Source organism: Chenopodium quinoa, unplaced genomic scaffold (assembly GCF_001683475.1).
Source record: "Chenopodium quinoa cultivar QQ74 unplaced genomic scaffold, ASM168347v1, whole genome shotgun sequence".
Classification (NCBI taxonomy): domain Eukaryota; kingdom Viridiplantae; phylum Streptophyta; class Magnoliopsida; order Caryophyllales; family Amaranthaceae; genus Chenopodium; species Chenopodium quinoa.
The window spans coordinates 855,048-868,241 of NW_018744501.1; the positions used below are offsets into that span (position 1 = coordinate 855,048).

Consider the following 13,194-nt stretch of genomic DNA (forward strand, 5'->3'; position numbering starts at 1 on the left):
ACGAATGTTGTCTTCTCTTGATCTTTCTTCCATAAGGGTTTCTGATGAAATCCTGAGTAGGCATCCATAAAGCTCATCATGGAATGTTCGGCTATCGAATCGACTAGACTATCGATCTTTGGAAGTGGATAAATATCCTTCGGACATGCCTTGTTCAAATCAGTGTAATCAACACACATGCGCCAGGTCCCATTCGGCCTCTTGACAAGAAAAACATTCGCTACACAATCAGGGAAGTGACATTGCCGAATGAACCCGACGTCTAACAGTTTTTTAACTTCGGCAGCTGCCGCTTGACTTCTCTCCTCGCCGTGATTCCTTTTCTTTTGCCTGACAGACTTTTTCTTTGGGTCAACGACAAGTTTGTGGATAGCAAGATCCAGGCTGATGCCTGGCATCTCCTCCAATTCCAAAGCAAAAACATCCTTGAATTCCTTCAACAGATTGTGTAAGTCTGCCCCCAATCTTGCAAAGGCAACCGTCCCCACCTTGCACTACGACATTTTTTATCAAATGCAATGGTTAAAAAAGGACTAACGCGACGTTAATGGTATTACCGTTGCAATAGATCAATCTAATGAAACGGTTAATATTAATATGCTTCAAAAGAGGGTGCTAATGCAACAAATAAACTGTGTCGTTGCATTAGCCCTATATGTTGTTGCAATAGAGGAGCTAATACAACGGCACATAGAGCTAATGCACGACATAGAGGGCTAAGGTTTTCCTGAATGAATCGCCATCTTTCCCCCCTAATATTTCACAAAAATTTAAAAACCCCTCTAAAATTTATTTGACCGGAAAAAAAGAAAAAAAAAAGGAAATTAATAAAAACCTATCTCCAACATATGATGTGCTCTTATATTTTTAACCAAAAAAAAAAGTACCCCTCATTATAGTGGCTTGAGAGAGCAGAGTGAACCACCATTGTCCATCGCCATGAAATCGCCGTCAACTGCTGCAAGATCATCATCCTCTTCCTGTAGTTGCTTATGAAGGTGTCAGCTTTGTTGGGGGTTCTAAAACCTTAGATTTCTCATGCTCCTACTGATTTTCGCCGTAGTTCGTACCTATTCTCCGTCGCTCTTCGCCTCATCAGTAACACTCTCTTCTCTTTTTCTCTCCTCCTGAATTTATACTTCGTATTTATTTATTCTCTGAAATTGCTCATTTGTTTTCACGAAGATAATTCGAAACCCTTTTAATTGATTTGGGGACAATTTTAATTTTTCTGAAAAAGGTTGTAATTTGGTTGTTTAATTCTTGATAATTGTTTATTTATTTGGTTTTAATTAGGTTTTTTGATGCAAAATATGTATGTTTTCTAGCAGTTCATTTGTTGAATTTTTATGTTGAAGTATAGTGCCTTCTATGTGTTCGATTAAATACTAGGGTTTCTATTTGATTGGATTTTGTACATTAGTTTTGTTGGTTTGTTGCATTCACCCAATTTTTATGATTTATTAGTTTTGTTGAGAAACTTAGTGTTTCCCTTAATCTCATTATTAGGTGTATCAAAGAGGGTTTACCAAATTTTTAATTGAATGATAAATTTGTTTTTCAACATAATCAAGATCATGTTCCTCAACTGACATTTGTCATTTTATTTGATCTAACTTATTTATAATAGCATATATTTGATTTACATACTTATCATTTGAAGTTGGATGATGAACTTCTGATTGGTTAGAGATTGATCTAATTGTTATTTTTGTTAATATGATTTCATGGGCAGAATATTTGTTGGTGTCTTGGTGAGATATCATATAAGTAGTGACAGATTACTCTATAGTTTATACTCATTTGTAGCGTCATTTATCTTCTATTTCATTTTTTCCTAAAAAAAATTATCTTTTATTTCATTGCATGTACTCGGATTGGTACATGAATGAGTGAAATATTTTAATTTTGGTGTTGATAATTATGCTTAAGGAATATTTTTTTTTAGTGGTTTGGTTCTTATCGATCTATGAAAAGAAGATGACACATGTTTTGGTTGGATTTTAGATCGTTTTCCAAGGCATAAATATTGATTATAGTAGTTGTTGTGTCGTGTTGTATTGTTGCGTTGAACCACTGTTGTTGTTAAATGATGTGTGTTTCCTGCTTAGCTTGCTGCTGCTTAGTATATGATTATTGTTGTTGCTCGACCTATTGCCTAGTATGATATGCATTACTTTTAGACTAATATCCTATTTTTTTGGTTCAGCAAATAATAATACCCTCTTAGGAGTCTTGGATGCATTGCCATCATTAGAATAGTGAAAGTTTATTTGTTAAAAGCCTTTCATGCTTCTTGGTATCTATGATTAATATATATGCAAAACGCCCTTATATAATTTGCACACTATAATTAAAACTTGGGTGGAGCTTATAAGTAGTGTCCTGTTATGTAATGGTTAGCTAATATCCCAGGTACAATATTGTACTCAGGTTGAATGTTAAGCTTTAAGAATATGATCAAAAGTTGAAATCCATTTCACTTATAAAGATTCTCATGAATTGGTACCACTAATTGTCCTTAGCATGTATTATGAGAAATAATCAGACTAAGAGAAAAAACTTGATTAAAACTTGAGTAAAACTTATGAGTAGTGTCCTATAATTAGTTAATGCCACCATTGCACTTTATCAATCAGTAATAAAGCAAGCTAACTAAAAGAGATTGAACGATTGAATGTGTATAATCGTGATACTATAGTGGAAAATAAGGGCAGCATACCAAACTTCATGATTTTGTTTATGTTTTTGGGTGATAATGTGAGACGACGGCATCTCAAGCTATTGCTCATGAAGTATATGTTAAAATTTAAACTATAATGTGACAGAATAAGAATATGCATTCTTTAATTAACTTAGACACTTGTTATTATTTTACTTTTGTAGAGTTTAAGAAACTTGCAATGTCTAGCTTTTTTGTATGATGTTGCCTTAATTCTGTTGTAGTTGTTGTTGAACTGTTGCTTCTATTGATGTATTTTTTTATGGCTAGTGTTGCTTTATTGCTTAATTACCCTACAAATTTATATCTGCAAATTAAAGAACCTTACATCTAAGAATTTTATCTTGGACATAAAACCTTAGCATCACCATTATCTTAACCCGACTTGGACTGTATCCCTGCTGTTTATCAATCACAATATCTTCCATATAATGAGGATAAAATGAAATAGTTAAGGGTGGAGTAGTTTCGGCATACCATTTTTATGAAACACACAATTCTCAATAAGTAGTTCATTAGTCTCATTAATTTGCTCTGTTAGAGATGTTTTACTACAACTTGAGAGTTCCAGAAGTGAAGCAGTTATTACTATCTCCCTAGACATTGTTTTGACTGAAATTATACAACGTTCATCTTTGTTGGAATTTGTGTTTGACTGAAATTAGTGTCGCTTTTATGAATATGTTGTTTGCTTTTGCCATAGAAACAAGGGCTTTCAAAGGTTTTCAAGTTCTGTTTTATGGCCATAAGATGGTGGTATTAACAGGTATGCAGCGTGTTCACATTTTGATAGATCTTGTATTTTAGAACATTGCAAATTTCATTGGTCTTTGGTGTGAAATTTCTACGAATATTGTCTTGGTAAATATTTTAGAATATTATTTTTGTTATGTAGTACTATATAAGTTAGGATCAATCTGTGGTTACCATCATAATAGTCGCTCTGTTTGTTTTGTTTATTTCACTCTCTGAATCTCGACACTCTTTTCTGCAGTAATTTATACAATATCACCAGGCTGCCATGAATCTATGCTAACAGGTTTGTCTTCTCCTTCTAATGATTTTATGTGTCTCTTCTCCTTCTAATGATTTTAAGTTTGGTGACTTATTACAGATTCTTATATATAATTAGATTAATTTATTTATATGGTAAACTAATTATATCACTTAGATTTGAGGTTTCTCAAGTAGTGTTACTGAGGATTTATTTAAGTCTATGGAAAAAAAAGTATACTAAAAAAGAGTTGGAGCAGGTTTATGATACAAATTTGCTCTGTTCTTGTTTTGATTTAATTGGTTGGTTATATATAAAAGTCTTTGTTTTACTTTGTATGAAGTATGACATAGTTACCATTCATGTTAATATTCAAACTATTACGTTTCAGGGGGGGTGGGGGGGGGGGGGGGAACAAACATCAAGTTCCTTTCTTCTTCTTCTTCTTTTTTTATATTTTATATATATATATATATATATATATATATATATATATGTAGTGCTCTATTCTTCTATAATCCTATTTTGATTTGTTTGTGTGTTTTGTTTATCAGGGGATTTAGATCAATTGGATATGTGTAAACAGTGCTAGAGATGGATACTGAAGCTGAAGAAGATGCTTCACAAAGTGTTCCCGAATTGCTTTACTTGATAAATTGGAGAAGCATGAGAAAGAAATGATAATGCGGTCCAAAGAATTGCTGAAAATATTGTTTGGGGGACAAAATGATTTAGTTTTAACTTTTATTTGTTTTTTGCTTAGTTTAACTAGTGATAATTTAATTTTGTATTTTTCCTTATAGATGACAATGTACAAACTTTTAATTTATATTAATAAAATTCTTTTTTTTAAAAAAAAAAAAATTTGATTTGAATTGTATTATAATGCGTGGCATTAGGTTTAAGGAACCGTGGCATTAGGGTATATGCACCATGGCATTAGGTATAGGAAACCGTGACATTAGGTATTATAGCTAATGCCACGGCAATAATGTTGCCGTTGCATCAAGTATCAATCTAACGCAACGAATCATTGATGTCGTGGCATTAGGTGTCATATGTCGTTGCATTAGACCTACTGTAATGCCAACATATTCCACGGTACATGGCCGTTGCATTAGGCCTAATGCCACGGATTTTAACGCCAAATGCAACGGAGTTAGGGGTTACGATAGGTAAAAATGTAGTAGTGTGAACAGTTCTTTCCGGACATGTGTCATCTAGAAAGATGTCAATGTACTCACCATCCGGCTGGGGATGGAGTTCATCTGACCGTTTCCCGGTCAGTGATTGTTATTGCTTCTCCTTCTTGACTGTTACCAGCTGGTCGGCCTTTCTCTTATTGTCGCCTGCTGGTGGGGCTGACTCAGGGTCCTTAACATCGTCAAAGTCTATCGGCTCCATGCCCTGGCCAATTGCTGTAGGCTTGACATCTGAGAGGTAACGCTCTCGAGTCGTCTTCCGATCTTCGTTCAAGGAGCCGATAAAGCCATTATGCTTCTCAAATTTCAGCAGCGGGCATGAGGGAGAGGATAATGACGGCCTTGGATTCATTTAGAGTCGGACGACCTAAGATGAGATTATAGGCGGTCAGCTCTTCTACAACCAAGAACCGGACGACCATATGCCGCCCCTTCCCTTCTCTCCAAGCCAGATGGGTAGATCAATATGCGACCAACTGGGTGCATGACTACACCCCCAAAACCAACCAAGGGGTGAGAGACCTTGTGCATACTGTTTGGGTTGTACCTCAGCTTTGGCAAACATAGCCAACTAATTATATCAGACAAACTTCCGGTATCAGTAAGGATCCGACAACCTTTTGGTTAGCCACCTTGCATTCAATAACAATGGGGTCGTCATGCGGCCGGTGGACCTTGCCCCGGTCCTTTTCAGAGATAACGACCTCAGGAAATGTGTCAAAATGTGTCGGCAGACGTCTGACCCTCGTAAACTGAGTTGACCATTTCTCTGACATGGTTCTTGGTGCCTCTGATAGTCGGGCCACCTAAGGCAAAGCCGCTTGCAATAGTGCAGATCATGTCCGGATCCGTGTCCGAACCACTGTCAGCTTTGGATTCCTTTTCGACAGTTGCTTGGGATCCGTCTACAGAGTTACCTTGGACTTTAGGACATAGGATTTCAACAGTCCCTTTTCGGCTAACTTATCCAATAACCGCTTGAGGCTATATCAGTCATTGGTTTCATGGCCTATATTCTCATGGAAATGGCAGTACTTGATCTTGTCTCAGTACTTGGTCGGACCTTTCATCGCCGAGGGCTTTCCATAGCTCACCCGGTCTTTGATCTCCATGAGGATGGAGTAACAGTCTTTGTTAAACTCGTACTTAGGGACGTACGGCTTAACTTCTTTTTTCTTCTTCTTGGATGGCTGACTAGAATCGTCGACCGTCCAAATATCGTCAACGACTAACTAGAATCATCTACAGGGTAAGAAATTCTTCCAAAAAAAAAAAAAAAAAAAAAAAAAAAAAAAAAAAAAAAAGGGGTAAGAAAAGAGGCAGGTAAGAGTAAGAAAGAGGAGGTTCAACGAGTCAACTTAGCAATTTAATTAACTCAATTGATAAGAAATTGTAGGAACAAAGACACGAATCCTCTTATCGAATTTCCAATTGATAGTGCTATCAAAATCTTTCTTTTCTTATAGAATTTCCAATCAATTTTCTTATTTAATACATCCTCAATCTCAAATCTCTAATTTCTCAACCAAATCACATTCTAATCCAACCCTGCAAAACTCACACTTACATATACAAGCTCGACCTACAAGTAGTTCCCTTGGGATGGCTAAGATTAACAGCAAATTTTGGGTCTGTCATTTGCTGGAAGTTCCTTTTAGGAACTGCCTCCAAAATTAACGTATGCCACTGAATGCAGCGAGCACACGGTATTCTTTAGTAAAAGGCGAAAGAATAGTTTGCTTTGTGCTCACTACGTGGCTGCGCAAAGTTTAATATCATTAGATGCACTTTTTTTATTTCACTGTTATAGCTCAACCTTCTCATTTTTGTTCAATGTGGGACTACGTACTCTGCTTAAATTTTGCTTTAAATTTTTAATGCCTACAACTGATACCACTATAGCTGTAATAGTTATTAGCTCTGAATCAATAACAGATGAGAATGAAAAGAGCTCGTCATTAATTTCATATCAGATCACAAAAATACTACTCGTAATTGTTTTATTTCGAAATTAATCTAATCCAAAATATATATATATATGGATCATCTTATTCAAAATGGATCATCTAATAGATGATGGATTAACTTGTACTCTGAATTTTGTTGGTTGAAGGGAAAACCATCAATTTTAAGGCTCATCAATTAATTCAAAGAGACAAGAACCTCATATTCTTGTTTCAGCAAAATGCATCAATAAACGACAGGTAAAATTTATACTAAAAATGTAGGGCATTACCCTCAAAAGAGGGAGCCCTTCCAGAAATTCTCGACGGCCAAGGTCAAGCCAAGGCCGAAGAGGGTGTTTGGAAATAGTTTTCAACCAGCAATTGACGCGCCTCGGTTAATACCTCACTAGCTGCGTCATTGCCCCAAGCGCAAAGATAGGATATTCGGTAGCCACTGTTGTCTCTTATATACTATAATGATATACGTAAAGAACGTTAATTTCTTAGATAGCTGATGTGGGACGCTATAGTATGATTGTATAGTATGGAGTACTCTATAGTGTTTTCATATATTTGACACTCTCTCCATCTCATAATGCAATGCCTTTTTTTATTTAAAGGTTGTACTTTTTGACATTATTACTCTTTTCTTCATAAGTTGTCATTTATTTATTTATTTTTTTTTTTTAACATCAATTTCCAACACTTTTTCTCTCTTTATCTTCAATCATTTCCAATTACTTTTTCTTTCTCTTTATCTCTCTGGAACCCCACATGCTTATATGTACTTCTAATTATTAGTTTTAAGAAATTTGCAACTTTCTTAATTCCTGCGTAAAAACCCAAAAAGACATTGTATTATGATATGGAGGGAGTATTGTTTATTCGAAACAACATTAATATATTTTTGGTGAAGCGAAGCAACATTAATATGCTATTAGCTCATTGCCGATTATCTTGCTGCAATATAGAATGTAGCATATGCTATATATATGTAGGCCCAATGTAAGTGCAGACACTGAAATTTTGTTAATTTTAGGTGTTAAATTTATGTTGGCAAAAGCTAACGAGCGCCTTGGGACGCTAGATAAGAGAATTAAATATGGAAATCTTATAGTAAAATAAACATTAATTACACTGATCGACACGTGATTTTGTCATACATTCCGAACTTAATACTATTTTAAGTAATATATTAATCTCTTATCAAACGCCCCGGGTAGCGCTGGCAATTCGGGTCAGCAGCTCGGGTTCGGGTCAGATTTCGGGTCGATTTCGGGTTGTAATTAGAAACTATCAAAAATAGTGTAAAACTGAATATTATTACGAAATATGAGATTCAGGTCAAATCGGGTCGAATTCGGATTGTCCGGGTTCGGGTCAGGTCGAGTTCAGGTTTCTCTCAGTAAATTCGGGTTAGGTTCAAATTTCGGATCGGGTCAAGAATTGCAAGCCCTAGCCCCCGGACGCTTGTTAGCAAGATCCATATATGTTAATAAGAAAATAACATCCAAAAAAAATATAAGATATCATCCTAAGAATCTCGTACAATATTAGCTTGTTATGCTAAATAAGATTAATTTAAGCTCTTTTGTACCTAGCTTGTACTATATGGTTAGCTACCAGCTTGTGATTTAAATGAGCCTTAATTTCTTAATATAATTAACTTTTTAAATTTAATTTTATTAAAGTAATATCAACCCTATTTTTGGCAAGTTTTTTCTCAATCAAATTAGGTTGGCCGAAGCTAATTTCAGTATTTAGTTCAAAAGGTCAAGCTAGTAGTTAGAAAATTTTCTAAATTGCAAACAAGTCTCTAGTTACAATCATTGGAGATGCTCGATCTTAATTTTTAAATCTATTACCGAGCAGCTTTTTAAATATCTAATTCCTCTGTTTTTCAATACTTGGAATACACACTTTTTCACGATATTTAAGAAAAGTGTGGCTCACGTGATTTAATACACTTTAAATGAGGTGAGAGGTTATACCCGGTACTGCTGCAGGGCCAGGTTCCCCTGAAGGGGCGTCCGCGGCTTGTCCCCCCCAAAACCTACCCTATAGCGCTAGCGGAGCAACTCCAATGGTTGTAACTAGGGACTTGCTTGCAATATTAAATAATCCCTAGCTACTAGCTTGACCATTGGAGTTAAAAAATGTAATTACCTTGGCCAAGCAAATTAGCTTGGGAAAAAACTTGCCAAAATAAATATAATTAAAATACATAAAATAAAATTTTAAAAAAAAAAGTTAATTAATGAGATGGGATTCATTTGAGTAGTAAGCTAATAGGTAGCCATTGGAGCTCAAAGTAACTAAGATGATATTAGCTTAAAAGCTTATGTGGCACGGCAAGCTAATTTGAAGATTAGCTTGCCATTAGAGTTACTCTAATTTATTTAGGTCAGGAGCATTAAATAAGGGAAATTGTATAACTTTCCCCCAAGAAACTTTCCAAAAATAGTATGTGTGTTGCAAGTATAATGACATTTTCATTTTAGAAAAGTGTTACAAGCAGTATGAAAAAATAGAAGAAATACATTTTATAATATGCAATTGAAAATGTTCTTACTTGAAGGTGTGCATGAAATAATTCATAAAATTGTCAAAGAATAAAAAAAAAATATATATATTGCCATATTATTGACAACCATTAGAGTTTTTGGGTATACAACACATTTGGAGACCCTTATTGCTTGTCATAAAAATAATAAACTAGGAATGACACATTCTTTGGTCCATTTTCTTATTGAGCATGCATAGAAAACACTAAGCATTATTATTTCACAATGAGGTCATAATTACTTAGTTAGCCACACTGCATTGTTTCCTAATCTGCCCTTTCCGTCCGGTAAGCACGTCAATGGAACCCATCTTTTCCATAGACCTAGCAAACTCATCAAGGAAGCTTTCAGGGCTAAGAAGTTCATCCACAATTTTTTCAGCTCTTTTGTCGGTGAGGAGGGCAGCATCGGACACGAATAGACCCTTATGTTCTTTCAGGATTTGGAAGAAGTGGTTGTCGAAGGATAGCGAGCTTTTAGGGTCGAGTTCAACTGTGGTTGTGGAATCACTTGGACCTTTGCATTGAGTTTTTAAGAAACTAGCATAAGTTGGGTCTAATGAAGGATCTTGGTCTCCTTTTCCAGTGAAGTTGAATAGCCTATGGTTGAAAAAGTTGCAGTGACCCACTCCAATTGTATGTGCACCTTTTATCCCAAGAAAAGAAACAAATTAAATATTTAAACACGGAAAAATATTAGTTTTTGACAATTTTATAAAAATGGAAAATTAAAAATCAATCATTTTTGTTTTATGATAAAATAGTAAAAATGGAAGAAATATAATGCTTATGCACAATACTTCTTCCATCTATCTCTAAAAGAGTAAAAGTTTTTCATGTCTAAATAGAAAGAACAACTTTGAACGACAAAGAGAGTATTATAACATATTTAGCATTTATTATAATTAACCAAATATATGAAGTATTATGAAAGGTATAGAGAAAGAATCAAAATTGTGTGAGTTTTTACATAAATACCTGATAAAACCACTAGATCACGAACAGAAAGGCCTTTTTTGGCAAAATTCTTTTTGAGGACAGGGAGGTTAGAGAAGGAAGAAGGAAGATTTGCTTCAGCCTCGGAAGCCAACGATATAATTCCATCTCTTCTGCCGGTAAGTACATCCCACAAGGGCCTACCATACTAGTATAATACGTATAAATTACAACAAAAGTACAATGACCAATTAGTTACAATGCTTACACAAAAAATTGGGATATAAAAAATATATAGGAATTGTAGGATTAATAGATTAAAACAAAAACAGTATAATATTACGATTTGATATACTTCATAGAACTTACCAAATCTATGGCAAAGTTGCATAATATTATTATGTTTGTTTATGTGGACCATTCAAGTGAATGCAACAATGACCTATTTGAGGAAGAAAGAAATGGGCGTAGACTGGTAGTATTACGCGTACGGCTTGATGTTTCCTCAATTAACTTCTTATATATAATCACTATTTAGAGTTGCATATATCATTTTTCTTTGTACACAAGTCACGATCAATTTTTCTAATCACGTATTGTGATTTGTGACAAAAATATTTAGAACAAAGTATAATATTCATGATTGGTTGAAACTTACTTGGAGAGAAACAGCGTCCCTAGTAGCGAGAGCCAAGATATCAGCACAAGAAACAATTCCCGGGCACTCTTTCTCGACCGCTGCTTTAATATCATCAATAACTTCGAACCCTGCTAAGTTTTTATTGCCTGATGCCTCTTTCTCTGATTTAGAATTTGCGGCGGAGTTTAATAGTACTGAACCTTCACACCCCTGCATGCACATTTGTTTTTTCAGCCAAAAAAATATTCGTCTCATATGAAATTCCTAATAACGTTACCATTGTTGTTTGTGTGTGCTTTTGTTGAGGTACAAAAAAAGTGGCAAGGTTAAACTTTGTGATTTCACATACATCATATTATGCTTGATAAAGTTGAACTTTGGTGTATTCAATTTACCTTAAAAAAAAATACAAATAATGTAACTGGGCTAATCCGGTTTAAATTTATCAGGATCAACCAGGTGTACCGTGTATGTAATACTTATTATAACATGAAATTAGGGTTAATCATGTCTAATCACCTTTACAACCGTTAGTCTTCAATGTTTTATGTGCATCGAGAGATAAAAATTGTGAATTGCTTTTTACAATTTAATTGATCATGAATTGAGTTAACACACGCATACGAAACTTGTATGTAATGGGTTATATAATGCAAACCTTGTCGTTACTAACATGTTTTGTATATAGTCCTTCATTTCCTTAAAAGGACAATAGTTCAATCATCAAACTTGTCAATAATAAGCAAGTTTGGCTATTTATATAAAAACAATACTACAGTATTATTATTTACATCATTAAAGGTTGATATTCTGAAATAGACAATTAGATCATTACAATTACTAAAATTTTACTATATTGGTTTAAAAAAATCCAAGTTAGTTAATAGTGCCAAATTCAAACTATTACAATGCTAATGAACAAATTAAATAATGAAATATATCTTGGTTTTCATTTAAAAAAAAAAAAAAAAAAAAAAAAAAAAAAAAAAAAAAACTTGGTTATCATTCTTATTAACACAATGCAATTAGATACTGGGACAATATTGATGGTAAAAGATACATACCCTAACGAAACAGTCGTGAAAATGCAATCGCAAGAGCTTTGCAGGTAAGTTCGGGTTAGTAGAGACATGACTCTTCGTGACACTTTGCACAATCTCTTCAACACCAGGACAATCATCTTCATAAAAGTTTTCCATTAGGTCACCCTTTTTCTTGTCATCTTTATCCTTACCTGCATTAGAAATCACAAAATTGCTACAAATTGCTATAATAAGCAACAACAACAAAACCTTGTTAGCCATTTTTGTATATTCAAGTAGTTAAATTGTAGATTTATTATTATGGTCTTAATAATAAACTACGTTGAATTAATTTAAGTTGCATGGTTCCATACTACCATTTGCCAACTTATATAGTACTCAGATGCATGGAATCTTTCTCAATTGAAAGTTACTATAATATAAAAAAGATGATTAGCTAGATTTCTTCAATGTGAAATATAATTTTATTTTAATACACGCATCCTCCGATAGCTTTATCACTTTACAATTTACACTTCTATGTAATATTAAGCAACATCGATGCCGAATGTTGGTTTGACTTTCATATTAATTGATTAAAATTTTGTGCTTATCAAACTTAAATTAATTCATTCCTTAGATAGTTAAGATCTTAAAATCTTATATCTATTATTTCAGATGTTTTAATACCTTTTTTGAGTAAGAATTAATTATTGTACTTTAGGTATCAACTATCAAGCTTGGTTTTCTCTAGTGATCATAAAAGACACTTTAGTAGGAAGTGGGCAACTAGGCAAGTGCCCTAGAATTCTAATTAGACCTGGCAAAAGATGAACAAGACATTAAAAATTGAGTTAGAGTTAAGGGTTCACGACATGTTTTATTTAACTGGTCAACATGACATGATTTGTTCAATTTATCAACTGGATGGGTTAGTGTTTAGAATCGATCCCTACATGAAGGTAACACGGCTTAACCCATTTAAGAAAATAGACGAATAACCTATATAAATGTTTAAAATCTTAAATAATGTGGCTAATACTTTTTCATATAACAAGATATGAACCGGTGCACGAAAAAAGCAAATTAGTATCTATGATCTCTCACACATTTTATTAAACAAGTCTACACAACACGACACATTTATTAAATGGGTTGAGGTAGTGCTG

At 34.1% G+C, this 13,194-nt stretch overlaps 1 protein-coding gene across 1 annotated transcript; it reads right to left on the bottom strand.

Annotated features, from left to right (window-relative positions):
- Positions 1 to 9,475: 9,475 nt before the first annotated feature.
- Positions 9,476 to 12,358, bottom strand: LOC110697807 (peroxidase 24-like). Its single transcript, XM_021875195.1, has 4 exons — positions 12,068 to 12,358; positions 11,022 to 11,213; positions 10,406 to 10,571; positions 9,476 to 10,073 (listed from the first exon to the last, which is right to left on the bottom strand). Exons 1-4 carry the CDS (start codon positions 12,305 to 12,307, stop codon positions 9,670 to 9,672), a joined length of 1,002 nt encoding a protein of 333 aa, XP_021730887.1. The 5' UTR covers positions 12,308 to 12,358; the 3' UTR covers positions 9,476 to 9,669.
- Positions 12,359 to 13,194: the final 836 nt, after the last annotated feature.

What these genes read in the sequence shown, in the direction of transcription:
- LOC110697807 (XM_021875195.1), bottom strand. Translation starts at nt 12,307, where the DNA reads ATGGCTAACAAGGTTTTGTTGTTGTTGCTTATTATAGCAATTTGTAGC. An exon ending in TTCACGACTGTTTCGTTAGG is followed by an intron (nt 11,214 to 12,067) that starts GTATGTATCTTT and finishes ATGTGCATGCAG; the next exon opens with GGGTGTGAAGGTTCAGTACT. An exon ending in TGATCTAGTGGTTTTATCAG is followed by an intron (nt 10,074 to 10,405) that starts GTATTTATGTAA and finishes TTGGGATAAAAG; the next exon opens with GTGCACATACAATTGGAGTG.